The 20,183-nt window shown below is 47.0% G+C and overlaps 1 protein-coding gene across 1 annotated transcript in view; it reads right to left on the bottom strand.

Moving 5' to 3' along the window:
* Positions 1-1,339: 1,339 nt before the first annotated feature.
* SUPT6H (SPT6 homolog, histone chaperone and transcription elongation factor) overlaps positions 1,340-20,183 on the bottom strand; it is a 47,763-nt gene continuing 28,919 nt past the window's right edge. The window contains exons 23-37 of the mRNA XM_044283796.1: positions 15,925-16,092; positions 15,692-15,819; positions 15,392-15,599; positions 14,957-15,104; positions 14,519-14,661; positions 14,291-14,431; positions 14,009-14,204; positions 12,720-12,958; positions 6,659-6,772; positions 6,411-6,535; positions 6,190-6,302; positions 5,035-5,112; positions 4,772-4,944; positions 4,279-4,475; positions 1,340-2,563 (exon numbers count right to left, since the gene is read on the bottom strand). Coding sequence (XP_044139731.1) covers positions 2,377-2,563; positions 4,279-4,475; positions 4,772-4,944; positions 5,035-5,112; positions 6,190-6,302; positions 6,411-6,535; positions 6,659-6,772; positions 12,720-12,958; positions 14,009-14,204; positions 14,291-14,431; positions 14,519-14,661; positions 14,957-15,104; positions 15,392-15,599; positions 15,692-15,819; positions 15,925-16,092 — 2,358 coding nt within the window. The 3' untranslated portion in view covers positions 1,340-2,376. The remainder of the gene's footprint in view (positions 2,564-4,278; positions 4,476-4,771; positions 4,945-5,034; positions 5,113-6,189; positions 6,303-6,410; positions 6,536-6,658; positions 6,773-12,719; positions 12,959-14,008; positions 14,205-14,290; positions 14,432-14,518; positions 14,662-14,956; positions 15,105-15,391; positions 15,600-15,691; positions 15,820-15,924; positions 16,093-20,183) is intronic.

Genomic DNA, 20,183 nt, shown 5'->3' with positions numbered 1-20,183 from the left:
GCAGGGCCTTGGTGTTAATTCACACCGCAGGAATCCTCGTTCACACAGCAAAAGTCCACAGAACTCAAAAACACATCACCTGGCAGTCCACAGAAGGCTTTAGGGCGCCTGGCTTCCAACTGGCAGCTTTCAGCCTTGCAGTATGGCAGAACTCCTAAGCTCCCAAAACACAGAGCTTTATCACCTGGAGGTTCATTCCACACTGTCAATTCAATATGCCCGACAACACCCAGCTGGGCTTTTAAACCCCAGCCCAAAACCTGGCCTGGACGTGGGGAACAGCCACCCATCCTGCTCTTTGGCTGCTCCCAATAAGAACCGGCCCGGATTGGCTTTATAGCCACACTAAGTAAAACAGTGTCAGTGAGCACTAGCTGCCACTGACACACAAAATTGGCATTTCTTATCTCACCGAGGCCAGGAACCTCGTGACACGTACCTTCCGTCAATGACGGACCCTTGTGCCTTCCTATAGTATATAACATGCAAAATAGTGTTTAACTTTAATATTGGACTGAAACATAATGTCTTATCCATCCCTTGTCTGTTCCATGTGGTTTTGGGTATAATTGCTTGGAAATTACAAAGCATTGGAAATTATTCTAGACAGACTATGGGTAATGTGATTGTCTGTGGTGCAACTGCAATATAAGCACTCTGAAATGAAGGGGATATGGCTGATGTGTGGTGCATGTTAGTACTGGGTAGGCTTGTATATACGGCCATAGTGAACGTGCAATTACTCCCCTTGTGGTAGTGGGTAATGCGGTTGTTTGGTGTAGAAGTGAGGGTTGGTGCCTTGGGGGGAAAATGCACGAGTAAAAGCAGTATAAAAGAGTCCCAGGACACTGATCTGGAGGTCGAGCACTGTTCTGGCCACTGTATAGGAGACAGTGGACAAAAGCAGCAGCCTAGCAAAAAAGAAGGGGCGTTGGGGAGGAACTCAGTGTCTGCAGGAGGGATATAGCCAAGAGGAGGAAATAAAGCTTTTTCTCTGTGTCGCCTCCTAGTGGCAGCAGCTATAACTATGATTTTCTGTGTCCCCTAATGACACAAACGAGAAAGACTGGGCATGTTACATGCCTGATTTTTCCCAGTCATCTACTGCCAGAAGTGTTAGAAGACCTTATCCACATAAGATCCTTGACTGATCCCACCACAGTAGAATTTGGACAACTTATGTGTAATAAGAAAAAATAAATAAAAAAATTCATTCTCACCTGCTCCCTGATATGTTGCCTCTGTTGGCTAAAGTGGTGTACTTTTTCCTGTTCGTACCCCAACCCAATGTAAAACGTGCCAGAGACCGGAACAATGCCAAACAGAACCAAGGCGCCGGTGAGTATGATTTTATTTTATTTTTTATTTTCATTATTAGGCATCACAAGCTCTGGGGGCTAGTTAAAAAGGGCCATAATCCTGTAAAATCCATTTAGGTTTCTGAAGCACATAAACCGTAGGAAACAATTTAATTCTGCACTTATATAATAACAGCTCAAAGTCTATAAAGCAAAAGACAAGAGTGACTTTTTTTGTCGTTCAGACTATTCATTTATTTGCCTGCTGCAAGAACAACAAAAAAAAAAAATAAAAAAAAGAAAAAAAACAACATCTATGCAGAATTCCAAGACACCTCCACACTGCAATGTCAAAGATAAAAAAAGAAAACGCAAGGATTCAGCAAATGTATGCAAAGAGTGTGAAGCACACAGCCGCAAACTTACAGTTAGCTGTTCACTGCAGTGGGTGGGGGAATCAGAGCAAAGAGGAAAAATAATAAATACATTTACCCAAATGTCTCCAAACAAAGAATAAGTTTGTTACTGTATGAAGCCTGTCCTTGTTGCTACAGAAAAGCACCCCATTGGCAGAGGAGCCTTTGTTTACCGACATCTCCCATCAGGCCTGATTTCCAAGTTTCTCGACAGACCACCTCCAGCATCTCTAATCATTCCGCGCATACAGGTTAGTACTTAGATCTTTGCTTCAGATCTCTCCTTAGATTGCATTCTTTGGCAGAATATGCAATTTTAAATAAAAGTGAAGCCTAATAAATGCTTAAAACATGGGTCTTAAAAACAGGTAGCCTACAGATATATTTTTTTACCCCAACAGGGCAAATATTACCCCTTACAAGTGAAAGAATACTTGAAACAATGTGATATTGAGGCTTGGTGCTAGGAGACATGATTGCTCCAGTACCGATCAAGTAACCACAGGCTTCACATGGGAGGAGGGTCCAATCTTTTCACGTACAGCTATGCATATATTGGCCCACAGATCATGAATATGCTCGGTTTAGAGCATGCATACGCTTGTTAAAATCCGGAGCGTTCCATCTGCCCATAAACAGTTTATCTTTTTACGCATAGGTTTTCACCGGTCCATTTCATCTAGTAGTGGTGTGGCATCCCCTGCAATTGACATGGGCGTACTTTCAATCATGGGACTTGGCGAAGGACGAGGAGTTAAGCGCTGCTTCTGTTTCCGCCTTTCTGCCTCTTTTTCATGCAGCCACTTCTCTGCCATTTTTCCCCAGTCGATAGGCGTTTGACTGCTTGGTCTGGTAGTGGAAAAAAAAAATGAAATTAAGAAATTATTATATGTATTACAGGGTGAAAAGGCTCCCTCTATTCAGCCCAAGATTGCAAGCTGAATTGCCCATAGTCAAAACAAAATATTAAACTTTGTTAATAGTACATGCTGGTATGGATTATCATGTTAAAAGGTTATGTACACCTTTGGGGAATTTTTTTATTTGTTACTACATTGTACTCATTTTAAGCTAAAAATAATTTTTTCAACTGGTCTTTTATAAAAAATAAAAAAAAATAATATATGAAGCCATTATTTCTGTACATAGCCAAGATGCTCTAGTAGCAGCCACGGGATTATCTCCATTTTCTATCAGTTGGGGAGCCGATGGGCTCCTTATCTCTGCTCTCAGACCTTATAAACATTATTGCTCAGTTCTCATCTTACTGATAAGAATGTGGCTAAAAATACATTTACACCAACAGATTATCTGACCAATTTCTGTCCAATCAGACCAATAGTTGGTGTGTATAACAAAAGATCTGTGTGTGTGTAAATGGCTGACAAATGATTGGTAAGAAAATATGTCAGATAATCTGTTGGTGTAAATGCACCCTTAATTAAGTGTTTGTCTTCTTAGTAGTTTAGAGATGAAGGTTATTAGATAACCAGCACAAAGTGAAAGTACCAGTTACAAAGTTAAAAAACTGTTTACCCTTTGTGACAGAACATCTCAATATTTTTAATGAAGGCCAATTTTAAATATGATTTTTAGCTAAAAAATGAGTAAAATGCAACATAGGGGCAAATTTTTAAACGTCGGTCTTAAGCCCCATAGCTGACGGAGGATCCACCGAAGTTATGAAGAGGCGCTGCCCTCTCTGCAACTTTGGCACATCCAGCACCAGTTCTAAATGTAAGCCATCTTCCTAGCTGTCTTACATTAAGACCATTTTCTACGCCTAAAACAGGCGTAGAAAATGATGAATGAGACAGGCCTGCTGGCCAGTCCCCTTCCCTGCCATGTCCACAATTTTAGACCTGGCATGAGCGGGGAGAAGTCGCAGATGGCAGTGAAACTAACCGTTGCCCGTCATCTGCGTCTAAAGTACGCCTAAGGGTACTTTCACACTTGTGTTTGATTCCGGCAGGCAGAACTGCCTGATCAGGCAAACTGTATGCAAACGCATGTAATTTTTTCAGACTGATCAGGCATTTTTCAGACTGATCAGTCTGAAAAATGCATTGCAATACCGGATCAGTTTTTCCGGTGTCATCAGGCACAACGGATCTGGTATTTTTTTTCTTATTATTTTTAAAGGTCTGCGCATGTGCAGACCGGAAGGACGGATCCGGCATTCCGGTATTTTGAATGCTGGATCTGGCACTAATACATTCCGATGGAAAAAAATGCCGGAGTCTTCAGAGACCCTAACTGAATCACTGTCACTTTTTTTTGACCCAGGTGCTCCCTTTGAACCTCTAGTAAGCAGTTCAAGTGGGAGCTCAATACAATGCATGAGCTTGGGGATCCTTCTATTCCTCAGCTACCCCCACCCTCAACTGACAGCTTTCTTCTTATACACAGTATAAAGAGAGCTGTCAGTCATCTATGGGTGGTTGGGGGTATCGCAGCTCATGAATACAACAGAGATTTTAAATCAACAACTGGGTCAAAAAGGTAAGTGACCCAGCATTTGCCACCAGTTTCTGCTGCTCAGTAATTAAAAATATTGTACTCACTTAGACTGTTGCCTGTGTCGGGAGCTTGAACTGCTTTGTGAATGGGAGGATTGTGGAGTAGGTGCTGGGGTAGATGTGGCACTTGGTGGCAGCTGATGGTACTGTGGTGTAGCAATAGGCTGGCTAGGAGTAGCATAGGAATAGCTTGGGGTCATCAGAGGAGTAGCCACAGGTTGCTGAGCGGGAGTTGTGAACACCTTAAAGAACAGGCAAAAGATATTATTCAATACAGCAAAAAATAGCATTATATCATGACTACTATATATTAACATTATATATTACCGGAAATTTTATTGTCATAAAGAAAGTAGTCTTAGAACAGGGATCAGCAACCTTCGGCAGTCCAGCTGTTGTGAAACTACAATTCCCAGCATGCTCCATTCATTTGTATGTGAGTTCTTAAAAGAGCAGAGCAGGTATGCATGCTTGGAGTTGCAGTTTCACAACTGCTGGAGTGCCGGAGGTTGCCTACCCAGTCTTAGAAGATACTTACATGATATGCACTGCTCCCGCCACCACTGCCTCCACCATAACCATACTGGCTGGATGCCCATTGGGCAGGGGTGGCATTAGGGTTTTGCCCATGTTGTCCTGTGACTGCAGCAATTGCATTAAACATCTGCGAAGTCATGTTTTGTGGCAAGGCATTGACAGCACGAGTGAGATCTGGAGGAGAAAACGACAAAAGACAAAAAACGTTGGTTTGAAAGAAAAAAAGAAAAGAAAAAAAAATAACCGGCAAATATAGGAACTTGCCTGCAAGATTTATATTGGCAGGGGTGGCACTCATGGAGGCCGGAGTCCTTGTTCTGCTGCTGCTACTTGGCGTGATACCTGATAAAGTAATAAATAGTCATACATTTTAATTATACTTGGTTCCTACTGATTAAATACAAAGCAATAACATGCAATATATACGTACTAAAAGAAAAACAATGGCAGTAAAATACCAAATTGTCCATTTAGACTGCTCTTATATTATTTTCTTTGAATTCATGTGTATATAAAACTCTTTATACAGGTATGTTGATTTTCCAAAGTTTGTTCCATGTATCTACTACTTCTCCTGAGCGTGCCTCCCCATCTCACTAATTTCTGGTTGTGTCCCCTTGTTTTCACGTTAAGTTTGTTAGGAAAAAAAATACTTCCCTCCTGAACCTTATTGAAATCTTTAACATATTTAAAGTTTTAGATCATGTCACTCGTTTCCCTTCTTTCTTCTAGGCAATACAAAGTTTTTTTTTTAAAGGCTATATGTACACCTTGAGGGCATTTTTAATTATTGCATTGTGCTAATTTTTTTATTTTGTTCATTTTTTTTGAAAATGTTGAACCATTGTCTTTGTGCAGCCTTGAGTTTCTCTAGTAGCAGGCTCTGAATTTTCACTAGGCAGCTCAGCTGACTGCTCCTTATCTCTGACCTCCTAAACACTCATTATAGCTCAATTCTTATCTTACTGATAATTTGTAACGCCCACCACCATTTTTGAAAGCATTCTTTGGACTGATGGTATTTTATCAATGTAGGCGAGGTCTCTTTTTCCTCTAGTCTCCTGTATCCATACATCAACTGCAAATCAAATGGACTATACAAGGATTAAGTCCAATTTTCAATAATGTATCCATCAACTCTTTATGTGGCACTATATCAAAGGCTTTAATAAAAATCAGATTGCAGACATCCCCAGCATCACCTTCATCCAATACTTATGACACAAATCAAGATTACTTTGACATGATGTGCCCTCAGTAAAGCCATGCGGTGTTTGGTACACAAAATTGTTGGTTTTGAGGTGGTCAAATTTCAAGCTATGTAGTCTGTAGCAGCCAATTCACAGGTTAAACAATAGATACATTGGAAGCATGAAGAGATGGATTTATTCATTCACAGAAAATGTGATTAGAACCTACCTGGTACAGGATCCTGGTAGTGGTCTTTAAACCACCTGAAAAGTCCATTGACTGTTGAGAATACTTGCCCCCGATATCTGAAGCCTTCAGGTGTTACCGTCACATATTCCACTCTAAGCCCCCAAAAAAATATTTAAAAAAATTTAAAAACATAAAATGGCTGCATTTCTAGTTTAATTTTCAACAGTTTAAAAGTTTCTAGTTAACCACAAGCCACTTACCTTGGTTTAGCTCGTGGCTGATATCCCAGTAAAAATTTACCAGGGAGTTCTTTACTGGCAGATATATAATATGGAATGAATGTAGGTTTTTCCTTCTTTGTTTTTATTAAGAGCTCTTCTAGTTTCTGTACATACACAAAAGAAAGAAAACGTTATCTTAAGAAGATTAATATTGACAAATTATTCATTAGGGCATAGTTTCTGAAATCCATGCAAAAGTCACCAGGTCCTACATTCATGACACTCACCTTCTTGTCTCCAAAGTTGCAGTCTTGGTAGTACTTGTGGTTAGTTAGATCTCTTGCAAAAGAAGCCATTGGTTGGACAAATCGAGCAATGATTTCATCCAAGTCCTCAAATTCCTACAGGAAATCATGAAAAAGGCAACACTTCAGCCACATTATAAAACTAGATTTTTGTACTCCCCGTAAAATCTGTTTCTCTTCCGTTCATTGGGGGACACAGACATTGACCATGGGTATAGCTGTTGCCGCTAGGAGGCAGATACTAAACACACAAAGTGTAAGCTCCTCCCTCTTCAGCTATATCCCTTCCTGCAGGGACAAAGCCAAATCAGTTTAGTGCAAAAGCAGTAGGAGAAGCCAGACATAAGAAAATCACATTATGCACAAACCCAGAACCACACAGGCCCATAAACAAAAAACTGGGTGGGAGCTGTGTCCCGCAATGAACGGAAGAGAAACAGATTTTACGGCGAGTACAAAAATCTAGTTCTCCTCCGTCTCATTGGGGGACACAGGCATTGACCATGGGACGTTCCAGAGAAGTCCCTGAGGGTGGGCTTAACTACAACCCCCCTGCCAGAGAACCGCTGTTTGCAAACTCTGCATCTTCTGACGATTCTTTAAGGCGTAGAGGTGTGCACCCTGTAAAACTTAGAAAAAGTATGCAAAGACTACCAGGTTGCCGCCTTGCACACCTGAAGGGCAGAAGCCCCATGATGCATCGCCCAAGAGGCTCCCACTGCCCGAGCCGAATGAGCAGGGAACAGGGAATCCGTCCGCCTGAAAGATGCCGTCTGGGACAGATAGATACGCACTGCACACACCAGATCCAGAGTATGGAGCGACTGTTCTCGAGGATGAGACGGGTCCGGACAAAATGAAGGAAGAATAATCTCATTTAGATAGCATGTCGACACCAACTTCGGCAAGAAGGACTGCACAGGGAGAAGAACCACCTTATCCTGATGGAGGATCAGGAAGGGTGACCGACATGACAGAGCCGGGAGTTCCGACACTCTACGGACAGAAGTAATTGCAACCAAAAAAGCCACCTTATAAGTCAGGAAGCGCAGCGACACCTGCTGAAAAAGCTCAAACGGAGAAGATTGGAGAGTGTTGAGCACTAGATTAAGATCCCAAGGATCCAATGGAGGATGGAAGGGGCGCAGCATGTGCCACCCCCTGCAGAAAAGTTTGAACGTCCGAAAGCGAAGCAAAATTTCGCTGAAAAAGAATATAGAGAGTCGACACTTGCCCTTTAAGAGAGCTGAGAGGCAGCCCCAAGTCCATGCCTGACCGCAGGAAAGTGAAAAGTCGCGGCAAAGAAAAAGAACGGGAGACAGCTGTCTCCGCTCGCACCAACTAAAGTAGGACTTCCAAGTCCGGTGGTAGACGACGGCTTCCTGGCACGAATCATAGTCTGGACCACTGCATTAAAAAAAAACCTGAGCCTTCATTACAGCGGCTTCAACAGCCATGCCGTTAAATGTAGCGACCCTAAATTCGGGTGGAAGATTGGCCCCTGCGACAGCAGGTCCTCCTGAAGAGAAAGATGCCAAGGTTTGTCTGGGGCCACGAGAATGACAGGCAGATCTTCCGGAGAAGACGCAGAATGAGAGGAAGCGGTGGGAACACGTAAGGAAACGTGAACAGACTCCACGGCATCACCAGTGTGTCGCATGCCACGGCCATGGTGTCCCTGGACCGCGAGATGAAGTCCTCGACCTTGTTGTTGCACCATGAGATTCACATCCGGCTGAACCCACCTCTCGCAGATGTCCCGAAAGACCTGCAAGTGACCCAGTCGCCGGGATCGAGACGCTCCCGGCTGAGAAAGTCCGCGATCCAGTTGTCTATGTCTGGAATGTGAATTGCCGATAGCGCCGGAACCAGTTTCTCCGCCCAGTTGAAAATCAGCGCCGTCTCCTCTATGACTGTCGGGCTCCGGGTGCCACCCTGGTGATTGATGTATGCCACCGCCGTGGAGTTGTCGGACTGCACCCGCACCGGACAACCCCTGAAATGGTCGGCCCAGTGTTGCAGAGAGCCGAATCACCCTCAACTCCAGAACATTGATTGAAAGGGAGCGCTCCTCGCATGACCAAACCCCCTGGACCAAGAGATTTTCCAACACTCCCCCACCCCCCCAACCCCTGAGGCTTGCGTCCGATGTTAACACCCGCCAACGGAGAGGGAGAAATGAACGCCCCGATGTCAACATCGGAGAGGCCATCCACCATTGAGGGCCTGGCGCACTGGGGCAAGGAGACGCATCGGCCGATTTAAAGGAGTCTGGGAAGCGATCCCAGCTGGACAGAATGGCTTGCTGAAGTGCTCTGGTATGGAACTAAGCATAGGGAACTGCTTCGAAGGTAGAAACCATGTGCCCCAGAGCCCGCATGCAGCGACCGGAGCTGGCCGCAACAATGAGCGAATCTGAAGATTGAGAGCGGATAGTTTTTCCGGATGCAAGAACACCTTGGCCTGACAAGTGTTTAGTACCATGTCCAGATAAGTCAATTGCTGCGATGGATGAAGAAAAGACTTTTGTCTGTTCACGATCCATCCAAAGCTCTCCAGGGTTTCCAGGACTATGCACTCAGGCTTGTCTGCCGTCCTTGGAAGAACGGACGTCCCTTGGAACAACGGACCCTTTACCAAGATGTCGTCTAAGTAAGGAATCGCCACGATCCCCCTGGCATGGAGCAGGGCAATGACTGCCGCCAGAACCTTCCTAAAGACCCTGGGAGCCATGGCCAGGCCGAACGGGAGGGCTACACTGTGAAACGGAGAAACCTTTGATGACCGACGCATATGTGCACGTGAAGATAAGCGTCCTTGATGTCTATCGAGGACAGGTACTCCCCTGGTTCCATGGACGCAATGACCGACCTCATTGACGCCACCCGGAATCTGCGGACACGAAGGAAACGGTTGAGCACATTGAGGGCTACAACGGGATGGACCGTCCCCTCTTTTTTGGGAACCACAAAGAGATTGGAGTAAAACCCCTGAAAGCGGTCTTGCGCAGGAACCAGAACAATCACACCTTGCTGCAGCAGCGTGTGAATTGCCTGCGGCTGCGGGAGACGCCGGAGGAGACAACCGAAAAAAAAACGGGACGGAGGGGAGGATTTAAAATCCAGCTTGTAGCCCTCTACAATGACCTCCCTTCACCCACGCATCCGAGATGTGAGCCAGCCAAACATGCCAAAACACATGAAGCCGTCCGCCCATGCAAACGGGCAGCGCCGGGAGCCGCCTGTGATGCAGCGAAGCTCTTAGGGTTAAAGGACTTGGAGCCCTGATGACGGGAATGCCAGGAAGGTAGCGGCTTAAAGGAAGGCTTGCGCTTCTGGTCTGTGGCCGACTTATCAGACGCTCCCTTGGGGCCGGAAAAACTCTGAAAGGGACGAAAAAAAGGCTTCCGCTTTTTTGCCTTATTAGACCGCCCCCTGTTCTGAGGTAAATGGGTGCTCTTACACCTGTAGCGTCCGAAATAATCTCACCCAGGCGCTTACCAAAGTCTGCTGCCGGTAAATGGGAGGGCCGTCAGGGTCCGCTTTGAAGCATTATCTGCCGCCCAGCATGAGAGCCATAGGGTACGGAGAATAGCCACCAATAGGGCTGACGAGTAAGCCGTAAACCTGGCTGCGTCCAAAGATGCTTCACAAATATATGTACTGGCATGCAAGAGCTGCAGGGCCACATCTGCAAGTTCCTCTGAGGGGACTCCAGACTCAAGTTATTTACCCACTCCCCCATAGCCTTGCTCACCCATGTAGAAGCAAACACCGTCTGCAGCGCTGTGTCCACTGCTTCAAAGGCATATTTTGCAAATGCTTCCAGCTTCTTATCTTTGATCTGCCATTGGCAAGGTAGTACGTTTAGCCAAGCGGGAAACTGGCGGGTCCTCTATAGGTGGCGCTGACCATTTCTTAGTCAAAGCGTTTTGGCAACATAAAGCGTATATCTGGAAAATTCCACTCCTTGGAGAGAGAGGAATCAAACTCCTGGTGGTTGGGGAAACACTTGTGCGAGCGACGGGACCTTCTAAAAGGAAAACCCTGAGCTGGCAGACGTCGGAACTGGATCTTCAACCTGCAACGTCTCAATTGGGTGACTGACCCTCCGGTGAGACAACATCTTCATCTGACTCTCTCCTCGGAACATGCCTCTTCAGCTGGAGGATGAGAGGCCGAGAACACGGGAGACACAGAACCCCTTTTGGGGGAGGAAGTTCTGGCCCGTTTTGTGGGGCGGCCGCGATGGGCACGAGCCCCATGGTCCCCAGAGTCCGGACCGGTCAGAGGACTGCCTTGTCAACAAATATCCACAATAGCTTTGTTGGTATTGGAGACATCCTATACCACCCTAGACAGGGAATGCGCCTGTTCCAGTTCTTCCGTAGGTTGGGCAGCGGGAAGCAACGGGTCCGGAGCCCATCCGCTTGGTGGCGGCGCAGCACACGCAAAGCAGAGGGAGTCTGACTGAGGGGATGGAAATTTTGCACTACATGACAGCAGGCAAAATGACGCACCAACGGGACCACCTGCTTCGGGACCTGGGTTTAGACATGACACCCCTGTCACCCCCAATGAGGCAAATGGGAAGGTTAGGCCCAGCAAGAAAGGACAAAACACTTACCCAGCCTGTGTCTCTCCAAACGCCGGTCAGACCCTTATTTCCTGCCAGGAGCCTTAAAAATCCAGAAGCGGACGGAGCCCAAATTCCCACTGCTCTGCCGCTGACGTGGTGAACACAAGCCCCGCCCCCCAAAACGTTGCCTGCTCCTCCGCCCGTCCACGCCCCTCGTTCTCATGCCACGCCCCCACGCCGGTGTCCCCGGCCACAGCAGGGAAGCCTACAGTCGCAGGCCGCACAAAAACCGGGGCCTCGAATAATAATGGAACCGGTTGCCCCGGAATCAAGCCGACAAAGGAAATGGTGCTTCATCAGGACAACCCTGCCCCCTCCTCTCTCGGTGCACTCCAGAGGACGCCGTCAGCCCAGGAAGCCACAGCAGATGTACGGAGTGTACAAAGAAAGCAGCCACCCCCTTGCTGCAGCAGCGTCCCAGGTATGTTAACCCTTAAAAAGGAGATTGCTGCCAAAGTCCACACGTGGGGAGGAGGGAATACTGGCCGGGGTCCAGGAAAGGGGCACTGGAGGTGGTACTGAGGGGGTTACTGGAGGGAAGCACTGATCCTACTCACCTGTCTGACGTCTTCTAACCCCCCCCCCCCACGCCCGAATCCAGCCAGATCACCACCTTCGGTGTGCGGCCCCCCTGCGGCTACACCGGAACAGAGAGGGGACTTTCACTGGGGGCGGCTGTGGTGATGCGCTTGCTGGTGGGAGACAGAGGTTTTTACAGGGACCTCTGGTCCTCCTTTTCTTCTAGAGCGGGAACGAGCAGTGGGTTTGGGTGACCCCCCTGGTCTTCCGTCTCCTGGGTGGGAGTGCAGGCAGTTTTTACCCGGACTGCCTGAAGCTTCCCGCTAGAAAAAAAAGACACAAAATTTAGTAAATCAGCAGACCTGCAACGCAGAAAGGTCTGCCTCCTACAGACACTAAGCTAAAACTGATTAGCTTGGTCCCTGTAGGAAGGGATATAGCTGAAGAGGGAGGAGCTTACACTTTGTGCGCTTAGTGTCCGCCTCCTAGCGGCAACAGCTATACCCATGGTCAATGCCTGTGTCACCCAGACGGATGAGAAAGTAATATTTCTAACAATTAACATGAAACGGAATCCCTCCTCTGTACCCTCCACCTATTGGGATCATACTGGTCTTGCCCTCCATTTCCATAACTCCCACATACACCTCTCCATTTAATTTCCTAATGTCAGCAAGTCCCTGTTCCTCCCATAGGTGAGGGCTACAATAGTGGCACTCTAACCCATGAGAACTATTTGACTTATCCTGTGGATAGGTCTCATCAATATCATTTGAGGGAAACTCCCTGTAAGAATTAATAGTTCTCAGCGTCATTTACACATGTGTTTAAAAGTGACAGTGGCCGTAATCACACCATGTGGTATTTTAGGACTACTTTAGCATACCTCAGTATTAATCCATAACGTGGACCCCAAGCTGAAGGCATTTTCTTTCCCCTCCTCTCGTACATCCACATGTTGGTAGATTCCCTCGCTGACCTTCCAGGTGACGGTTAGATGATTTTCTCCCTTACTGCTTGGTCGGATGATCACATCGCCCTGATCCATTGTCTCCATCATCTTCTCTGCTTGCTTAAAGTTTATATTGTGGAAAGATGGATGTGCAATGACTCGCTTGATGTAAGCTGGAAGGTAAAAGGTTTAATATTACTAAAAGCAATTTTCTGAAATTTTCCTACTATAGTTTTCAGGAGCTGTTAACTTGACGTGCAGTAAGTGCCGCAAGGACGATCAAGAAGCTATCCACTCCATTACATTCAGACTGCTAGAACAAATATTCAACATATCTACATCTACATTGTAAGCCCTCACAGGCAAGGCCCTCTTTCCTTCTGCACCAGTTTGTAACTCGTCTTGTTTATGCTTAGTGCAATGGTCTGTATTATGCATGTATACCCCTTTTCATATGTACAGCGCTATGGAATGAATGGCGCTTTAATAATAAATAATAATACTGTCACAATGAAATTGCTATCTACAGGCAGCATGTTATAGAGAAGAGGAGCTGAGCAGATTCATATATAGATTTGTAGGAAAAGATTCAGTATAACTTGTATTTCATACACTTACATTTCTGCTCATTATAGGATTTGAAGTCCAGGAGGCGGTGCTATCAGTGACAGAGCTGTCTCTGTATACACAGTCACAGACTGCAGGCTGTCAATCACTGATAGGACCGCCTCCTGGACTTCAAAGCCCAGAAAGTGCATGAAATACAAGTTATACTGAATCTTTTCCTATAGAACTATATATCAATCTGTTCAACGTGACAAGTTCCCTTTCAATGGGTCATATGTGTTTGTTAGATAACTCTCACTATAAAGATTCTGTAAGTGCATATAGATTCAACATGAGGATCCTGCATGGCACCTCACCCTAAATTCACAGAGCTGCAGAAGCTCTATCTCTGGAGGACTGGGCTCAACTGGGAGTTAATTTTTTTTTTTCAGTGAGCATTTTGTAATGTTTCATTTCCAGCAGCAGGTCAGCTCAATGGGGGCATATCTTCTGGGAAGGGGTCTACCCAAATCATAAAACCGAGTAAAATCTCAGGAGGTTAACTAAGCACACTCACAAAAAACAAGCAAACTACAATATATCGAAATGTGGCATAAAACACAAATCTATTAACGCATACACTTCAAACAGTCAGAAACCCATTATTAATGACTTACTGGTACGCTGCTGCTTCTTCTTCAGCTCTTCCTCTTGTTTTTGATGTGCACCCTCAGTGTCAAAGTCATAAAAAGTGTCCTTGGGTAACTTCCACTCATTGTTTTTGTCCATGAGATCAGATGTACGACAAGTCATGTCCACGCTGAACTTCTCAATATTAATTTTCATTATTCGACAATGGACAGTCATGCCCACCTATAATGGAGCAAACATTAGTGTCTCATTCATGCTGTCACCAACATACCTGGTGCAAACTACTACATCTTATATGCAAAGTATACCTTTACTCGTTCTTCGGGCCGCTTCACTACTTTATCACTGATAAACTTGGTTGGAATAAAGCCAGTTACACCATTGTCCAGCCTGGTTTTAACACCAACTGCTTGACCAGGACAGGAGCCACTGTCAAAATGATTCCATACCTGTAACATACATTAAATCAAAACGTTACCTCATAAATTAAGTAGCAGGTAGATTTTTATTTTATTTTTTAAATCTACGTCATCTACCTCACTGAGCTCTGGAAAGTTATCTTGCTGACAGAAGGGACACTGCCAAAGACCTGTCTCGTCATTCCTGATTGCTTGGTCATAACTTTCTCCTTGGGGTCGTCTGTGGGCAATTCCAGTCACATTACAGGTGATAAGTTTACCTGCAAAAACAATGGTGGCAACTTAATGAGACTCCATACATAATGTAGGTAAAGGCAGGACACTTTAGCTAAAGCTAAAATTGAAGGGGAAATGCACAGTTAGGCCTCATTCACACATACGTGAAAACCCGTCCTGCTAAGAGCACAGCATCATTGGTTGCTATGACGACACGTTTGTGCACTCAGCAGGGTGGGTTTTCACGGACCGTGGTCCATGAAGATCCATGCATGTGTGAATGAGGCCTTATTTTAATTTTACTATAAGTGGTTTTGCAAGTTGAATTAGGATAATCACCTATGTAGAAAGTCTCTGGTGTTTCCCTGGTCAGCATGTTGAATACTTCTTCAGGGTTGGCTGATCGGTATAGAGTCCTAAGGTCTTTGTATCTGCAGCTTAGCTCTGCACGAATATCGTACAATGTAATATGTTTATCTCCATAGCCCTGTAAACAAATGTGATTTTTTTTTTTTATATGCAAAAGCAATAAAGCATAAAACAGCAAAAGCAGCAACAACCAGATTATTTATCTCATGCGCAATGGGGCACCTATAAACATATAAAATATCAGCTATTTAGCTTTATTTGCAAAATCTAGTACAGTTAAAAAAAAACAAAAAAAAAACACCAACATTAACATAGTAATGAGTTAATATGGACCAACGTCTATGCCAATAAAATGTCCTAAGAGGCAAAATAAAAATGTAGAATTAAGATTTATATAAAACAAACCTGTCTCTCAAGTTCCTCTGCAAATGCATCCAGATCGAGATCTTTTAATCTTTCAGGATTTTCTAGAATCTCTTCTAGCGCTCCAGCAGGGTTGGCATCTTCAGCCGACTCATCATACTCTAGGGCATCTACTGCCATCTTTCGAGCCCATTCATAAGTTTCTGGATGCACTCGTGAGCCGTCTAGGACTTCAATGTAGGAATCCGTACTAGATGTATAAAATTAGCAAAGGTAAGAACTAGGCTTCACATTTAAGAACAGATCTGTACTGTGTTACATCATCAACTTGACCAAACTAACCTGTCACCAAGAGAATTTGTGTCAATCTTAATGAAGCCAGCACAGTTGATAAAAACTTTGGGACCCATGTGACACATAGTAACCAGCTGAGTGCGATTTTCCAACCGCGTATTATTCTGCTTAAGGATCTGGAAAGCACCAAGATATTAAGATCAGTTTAGCTTCGTGAATGCAGGAAGAACAAAGAATAAAAGACAGTTCCAGAAATATGAGAGCAGAAGAAAGCAACTTGCCTTCAGCAGGTGAGTGCCTTTACGGGGTCCAAGTCCGCAGACGTATTGAATGAGCGACTGAGTGTATGGATGAGCAATGGCCCTATTGACATCCACTCCCACCTCATTTACTCGGTTGATAAATTCGCAATACAGGGCATTAAGCAGTTCTTCTTTCACTACATGATCCTAGCATAACAGAAAAATTATAATTTAAGATTACAAAAACGAGATTTTTGTATAACTTACCAGTAAAATCTCTTTCTCGCTCTTTCCTTGGGGGACACAGAAGACCTTGGGTATAGCTCATCTCCCTAGGAGGCGTGACACTAAGTGAAAACTGTTAAGCCCCTCCTCCATCAGCTATACCCTCAGCCTGGAGAGAGAGACTGCCAGTTGCGTGTCCAAGTAGTGAGAAAAGGCAAAGTCCAACCAGTGGAAACAACAAGCCAACTACCCAACGGGTAAACAAAACTCGGAAACCGTGTAGAAAAAAACCAATGAATGGGTGGGTGCTGTGTCCCCCAAGGAAAGAGCGAGAAAGAGATTTTACTGGTAAGTTATACAAAAATCTCGTTTTCTCGCCCAATTTCCTTGGGGGACACAGAAGACCTTGGGACGTTCAAAAGCAGTCCAAGAGGGGAGGGACCACAGCACCAAGGCGAAGCACCCGAAGGCAGCAAGGAAATGCCACCTGCAAAAACCAGGCGGCCCAAGGCAGCAACCGCCGCCGAAGCCAGAGTACGCACCCAGGAAAACCTGGGAAAGAGTGCAAGGAAGACCGTGGCCACCCTGCACAATGACATGGCTGAAGCCCATGCCTCCAGCCCCGGAAGCACCAACCGCTCTGGTGAAATGAACGGTGACACCAAAAAAACAGAGCCCTGCCCTTGAGCAGTAACCACAGCAATAGCCATGTGGTTAAGCGGAGGAAAGCACCCAGGAGCCGTGAACCTTGGCGCGGACCTCCTGGAAACAAGAGACCGAGCGTCGACAAGAGTCGGAGATGTCCAAGCAAAAAACTGCAGACACTTCAAGTAACAGAGTCCCAGTCGCAGGTCCAGGCCAGACTGGAGAAGACCGAATCACGGGAAGAGAAAGGCAGAATTGGGTGAATGCCCAGCTTCCTAAAGAACCCCAGGGAAGACCCTAAGTCAGACAACAGAACCTGGACGAAGCACGGCCGGGAGCTAACACTAGTGTGCTCGCTGGACTCGTCTGGGCAGACGGGAGGAAATCCAATGCGAGTAAGCGCAAATCAGTGACACGGCAAAAAGGTTGGGAAAACTGGTCCCGTCGGCCCCCGAGCAACGCCGTCCCGAATCCACGCGGAGTGGGGGAGCAGATGGACAAACGGAAGGAACCGAAAGGGACCCGGCCAGTTTCCAACAGACTCCAGGACAAGTCAGGCTAAAGTCCTTGTCGTTGTAGCCACCACAGGAAGGTGTTCTACAGACCCGAAGAGGGGGCTTGAAGGGTAATCTTGACAGAAGAAAGTAGGCACGCCAGGTTACCGAGAAGGTAAAGTCCAAGCAGGACCAGCGCCCAGAATGGTAAAAGCAATCTGCACCCAGCGGGAGGACAGAATGCGGCAAACCCGGTAATAGGCACACAGCTAGTACAGCCAGTGTGAACAATGGAGACAGTACGAGGTCATAAGGAACACCGGGACCATCCATATGAACCACCATGGTCTCCCCAGGGGGGAGGGCAGTGAAGGAACAGCCCCTGAAGCCTGGCCGGGGCAGAAGCCACATCGGAGGGAAACTGACCCAGGAGAAGCCAAAACAGAGCCGTCGAGAGAAAAAATAGCCGAGAAGACGGATGACACCCTCCAACCGCAAGGAGGAGTGGGCAACAGGGAAGCCACAGGACCGCTCAAAAAGCAGAACTCCGCTACTCCGAGATGTCCGGCTCACCAATTCGCAGAAGGCGAATACCCTAACGAATCGAAAGTGGAGGTCCCTGACCTCGGTAATCGGGCAACCAAGAGAAGTTGGGCGACCTGCTCAAAAAGAGCGGCTAGAACCTGGTAGCAAAACAAACTGAAGCACGGAGGGTGCCAACAGGAAGGACTCAAACCAAAACGCATCCAAGAGGAGGAATGGCAACAGGCGAGGGAACCGTAATCCGGCCAGAGCCAACGTAGACTGCGAGGGACGCTGGAGACAGCGCTCTCGACCATGTGACAGCTTGCGCTGGGAAGCAACGCCACAGGGTAACTAATGGGTACGCATCCAGGAACCACAAACACTCCCCAGACGGAAGGGCAACGAATATGGTGGATACCGTCACAACGGAAACACCAAATATACCCTCCGAACAGAGAACGGATACCACCCAGCTCGCTGCAGTAGAACAATAGAGCCCATCCAGGCCAGGTGAACAGAAAGATCTCCTCAGAGAAGAGTGCCAGGCCGGCGGCAATCACCGTATCCCAAGAGAAAAACGACAAGTCGCAGGAAGAATGGAGGCATACGTACAAGCAGCCCCATAAGCAGTGAGAAAGCCAACCCACCTACGGAAGGAGAAGGCATACACGGCCCAACAACGCACAGAGTAGCAGCCCCCAAGAGTGTCCGCCCACTGCGAAATAGTCATACAGCAAGGAGGGCCAGCCACAGAGCCCCACAGAAGTGCAAAGTGCAACCGGAAGGGGGGACACACACAAGACTAGTATGGCATGCGACGGAGCGCAAGCAGTCTGCCCAGAAGAGAGGGCAATGTACTTGGCAAACAGTGCGGGCAGCAAGCGTGCAAAGCCCGCCCAACAAGGGGGTGATGCCCAAGACCAGCACCTACTTCAGAGAAGGAAGACATACCATATTCCACCCAGAAGAGGGCCATGCACATGGCCACACCGCATCCAGCAGGACGTCCACCTAGTGAAAAGGGGACATGCACAGGGTAATCCTAACATTAAGTGAGTGTGCAATAATCCACCAAACACCGAATTTTGTGAGAGTACAACTACTTCGCCAATGAATGGGGACAAGTACAAGTCCAGCACAGCACATACAAGGACAGGTGTGAGTCCTGTGAGCGTACAAAAAGTCCACCCATGGAATGAGGGGTGGTCACGCACAAGGCCAGCACCGTATCCAATGGGAGTGCAAGCATTTCACCCAACTTAGAGGCCAGCAACGTATCTGGTGAGAGTGCAGTATGCTGCCCAGAAGGGGGAGCCATGCCCATGGCCAGTATTGCAACCAGGGAGAATGCGAGCACCCCGCCATGGATGGGGGTCAGGCACCTGGCCAGCAGCACACTGGCGAGAGAACAAACACAGTCAGTGAGAGTGTGTGTATGTTGCCTGAGGAAAGGAGACATGTCCATGGCCGGCAGCGAATCCAGTAAGAGTGCCGTACACCGCCCACGGAAGGGGGAACATGTATATGGCCGGCAGTGGATTTAGTGAGTTGCAAGCATCCCACCATGGAAGGGGGTCCTGCACGCGGCCAGCAACTTATCAGCGAGAGAACGACCCCAGTCAGTGAGGGTGTATGCATGGCGCTTGAGGGAAGAAGGCATGCCCAAGGCCGGCAGCGAATCCAATGAGAATGCAGCATACCGCCTATGGAAGGGGGTAATGCACATGGCCGGCTGCCCAGCACCATAACCAATGAAGTGCAGTATTCCGCCTAGAGGAAGGGGGTCATGCACAAGACCGGCAGCGAATCCAGTGAGTGCAGCATTCCGCCTATGGAAGGGGGTCATGCACAAGACCGGCAGCGAATCCAGTGAGTGCAGCATTCCGCCTATGGAAGGGGGTCATGCACAAGACCGGCAGCGAATCCAGTGAGTGCAGCATTCCGCCTATGGAAGGGGGTCATGCACAAGACCGGCAGCGAATCCAGTGAGTGCAGCATTCCGCCTATGGAAGGGGGTCATGCACAAGACCGGCAGCGAATCCAGTGAGTGCAGCATTCCGCCTATGGAAGGGGGTCATGCACATGGCCGGTATCAAATCCAGTGAGAGCAGCGATTTCGCCTATGGAAAGGAATCACGCACATGGCCGGTAGTGAATCCAGTGAAAATGCAGCGGTCCCCTATGGAAGGGGGGTCGTGCACCAGACCAACACCGTATCTGGCGAGAGTGCAGAGTCCACCTATGGAAGGAGGACATGCACAAGACCGGCAACGAATCCAATGAGTGCAGCATTCCGCCTATGGAAGGGGGTTGTGCACATGGCCTGCAGCGAATCCAACGAGTGCAGCGTTCTCGTGCACATGGCCAACACCGTATTCGGTGAGAGTGCAGTATTCCACCTAAGCGGGG

The sequence above is a fragment of the Bufo gargarizans genome, chromosome 3 (assembly GCF_014858855.1).
Source record: "Bufo gargarizans isolate SCDJY-AF-19 chromosome 3, ASM1485885v1, whole genome shotgun sequence".
Classification (NCBI taxonomy): Eukaryota; Metazoa; Chordata; class Amphibia; order Anura; family Bufonidae; genus Bufo; species Bufo gargarizans.
The sequence above is the reverse complement of the archived record's forward strand: the minus strand, read 5'-3'. Positions and strand labels throughout refer to the sequence as shown.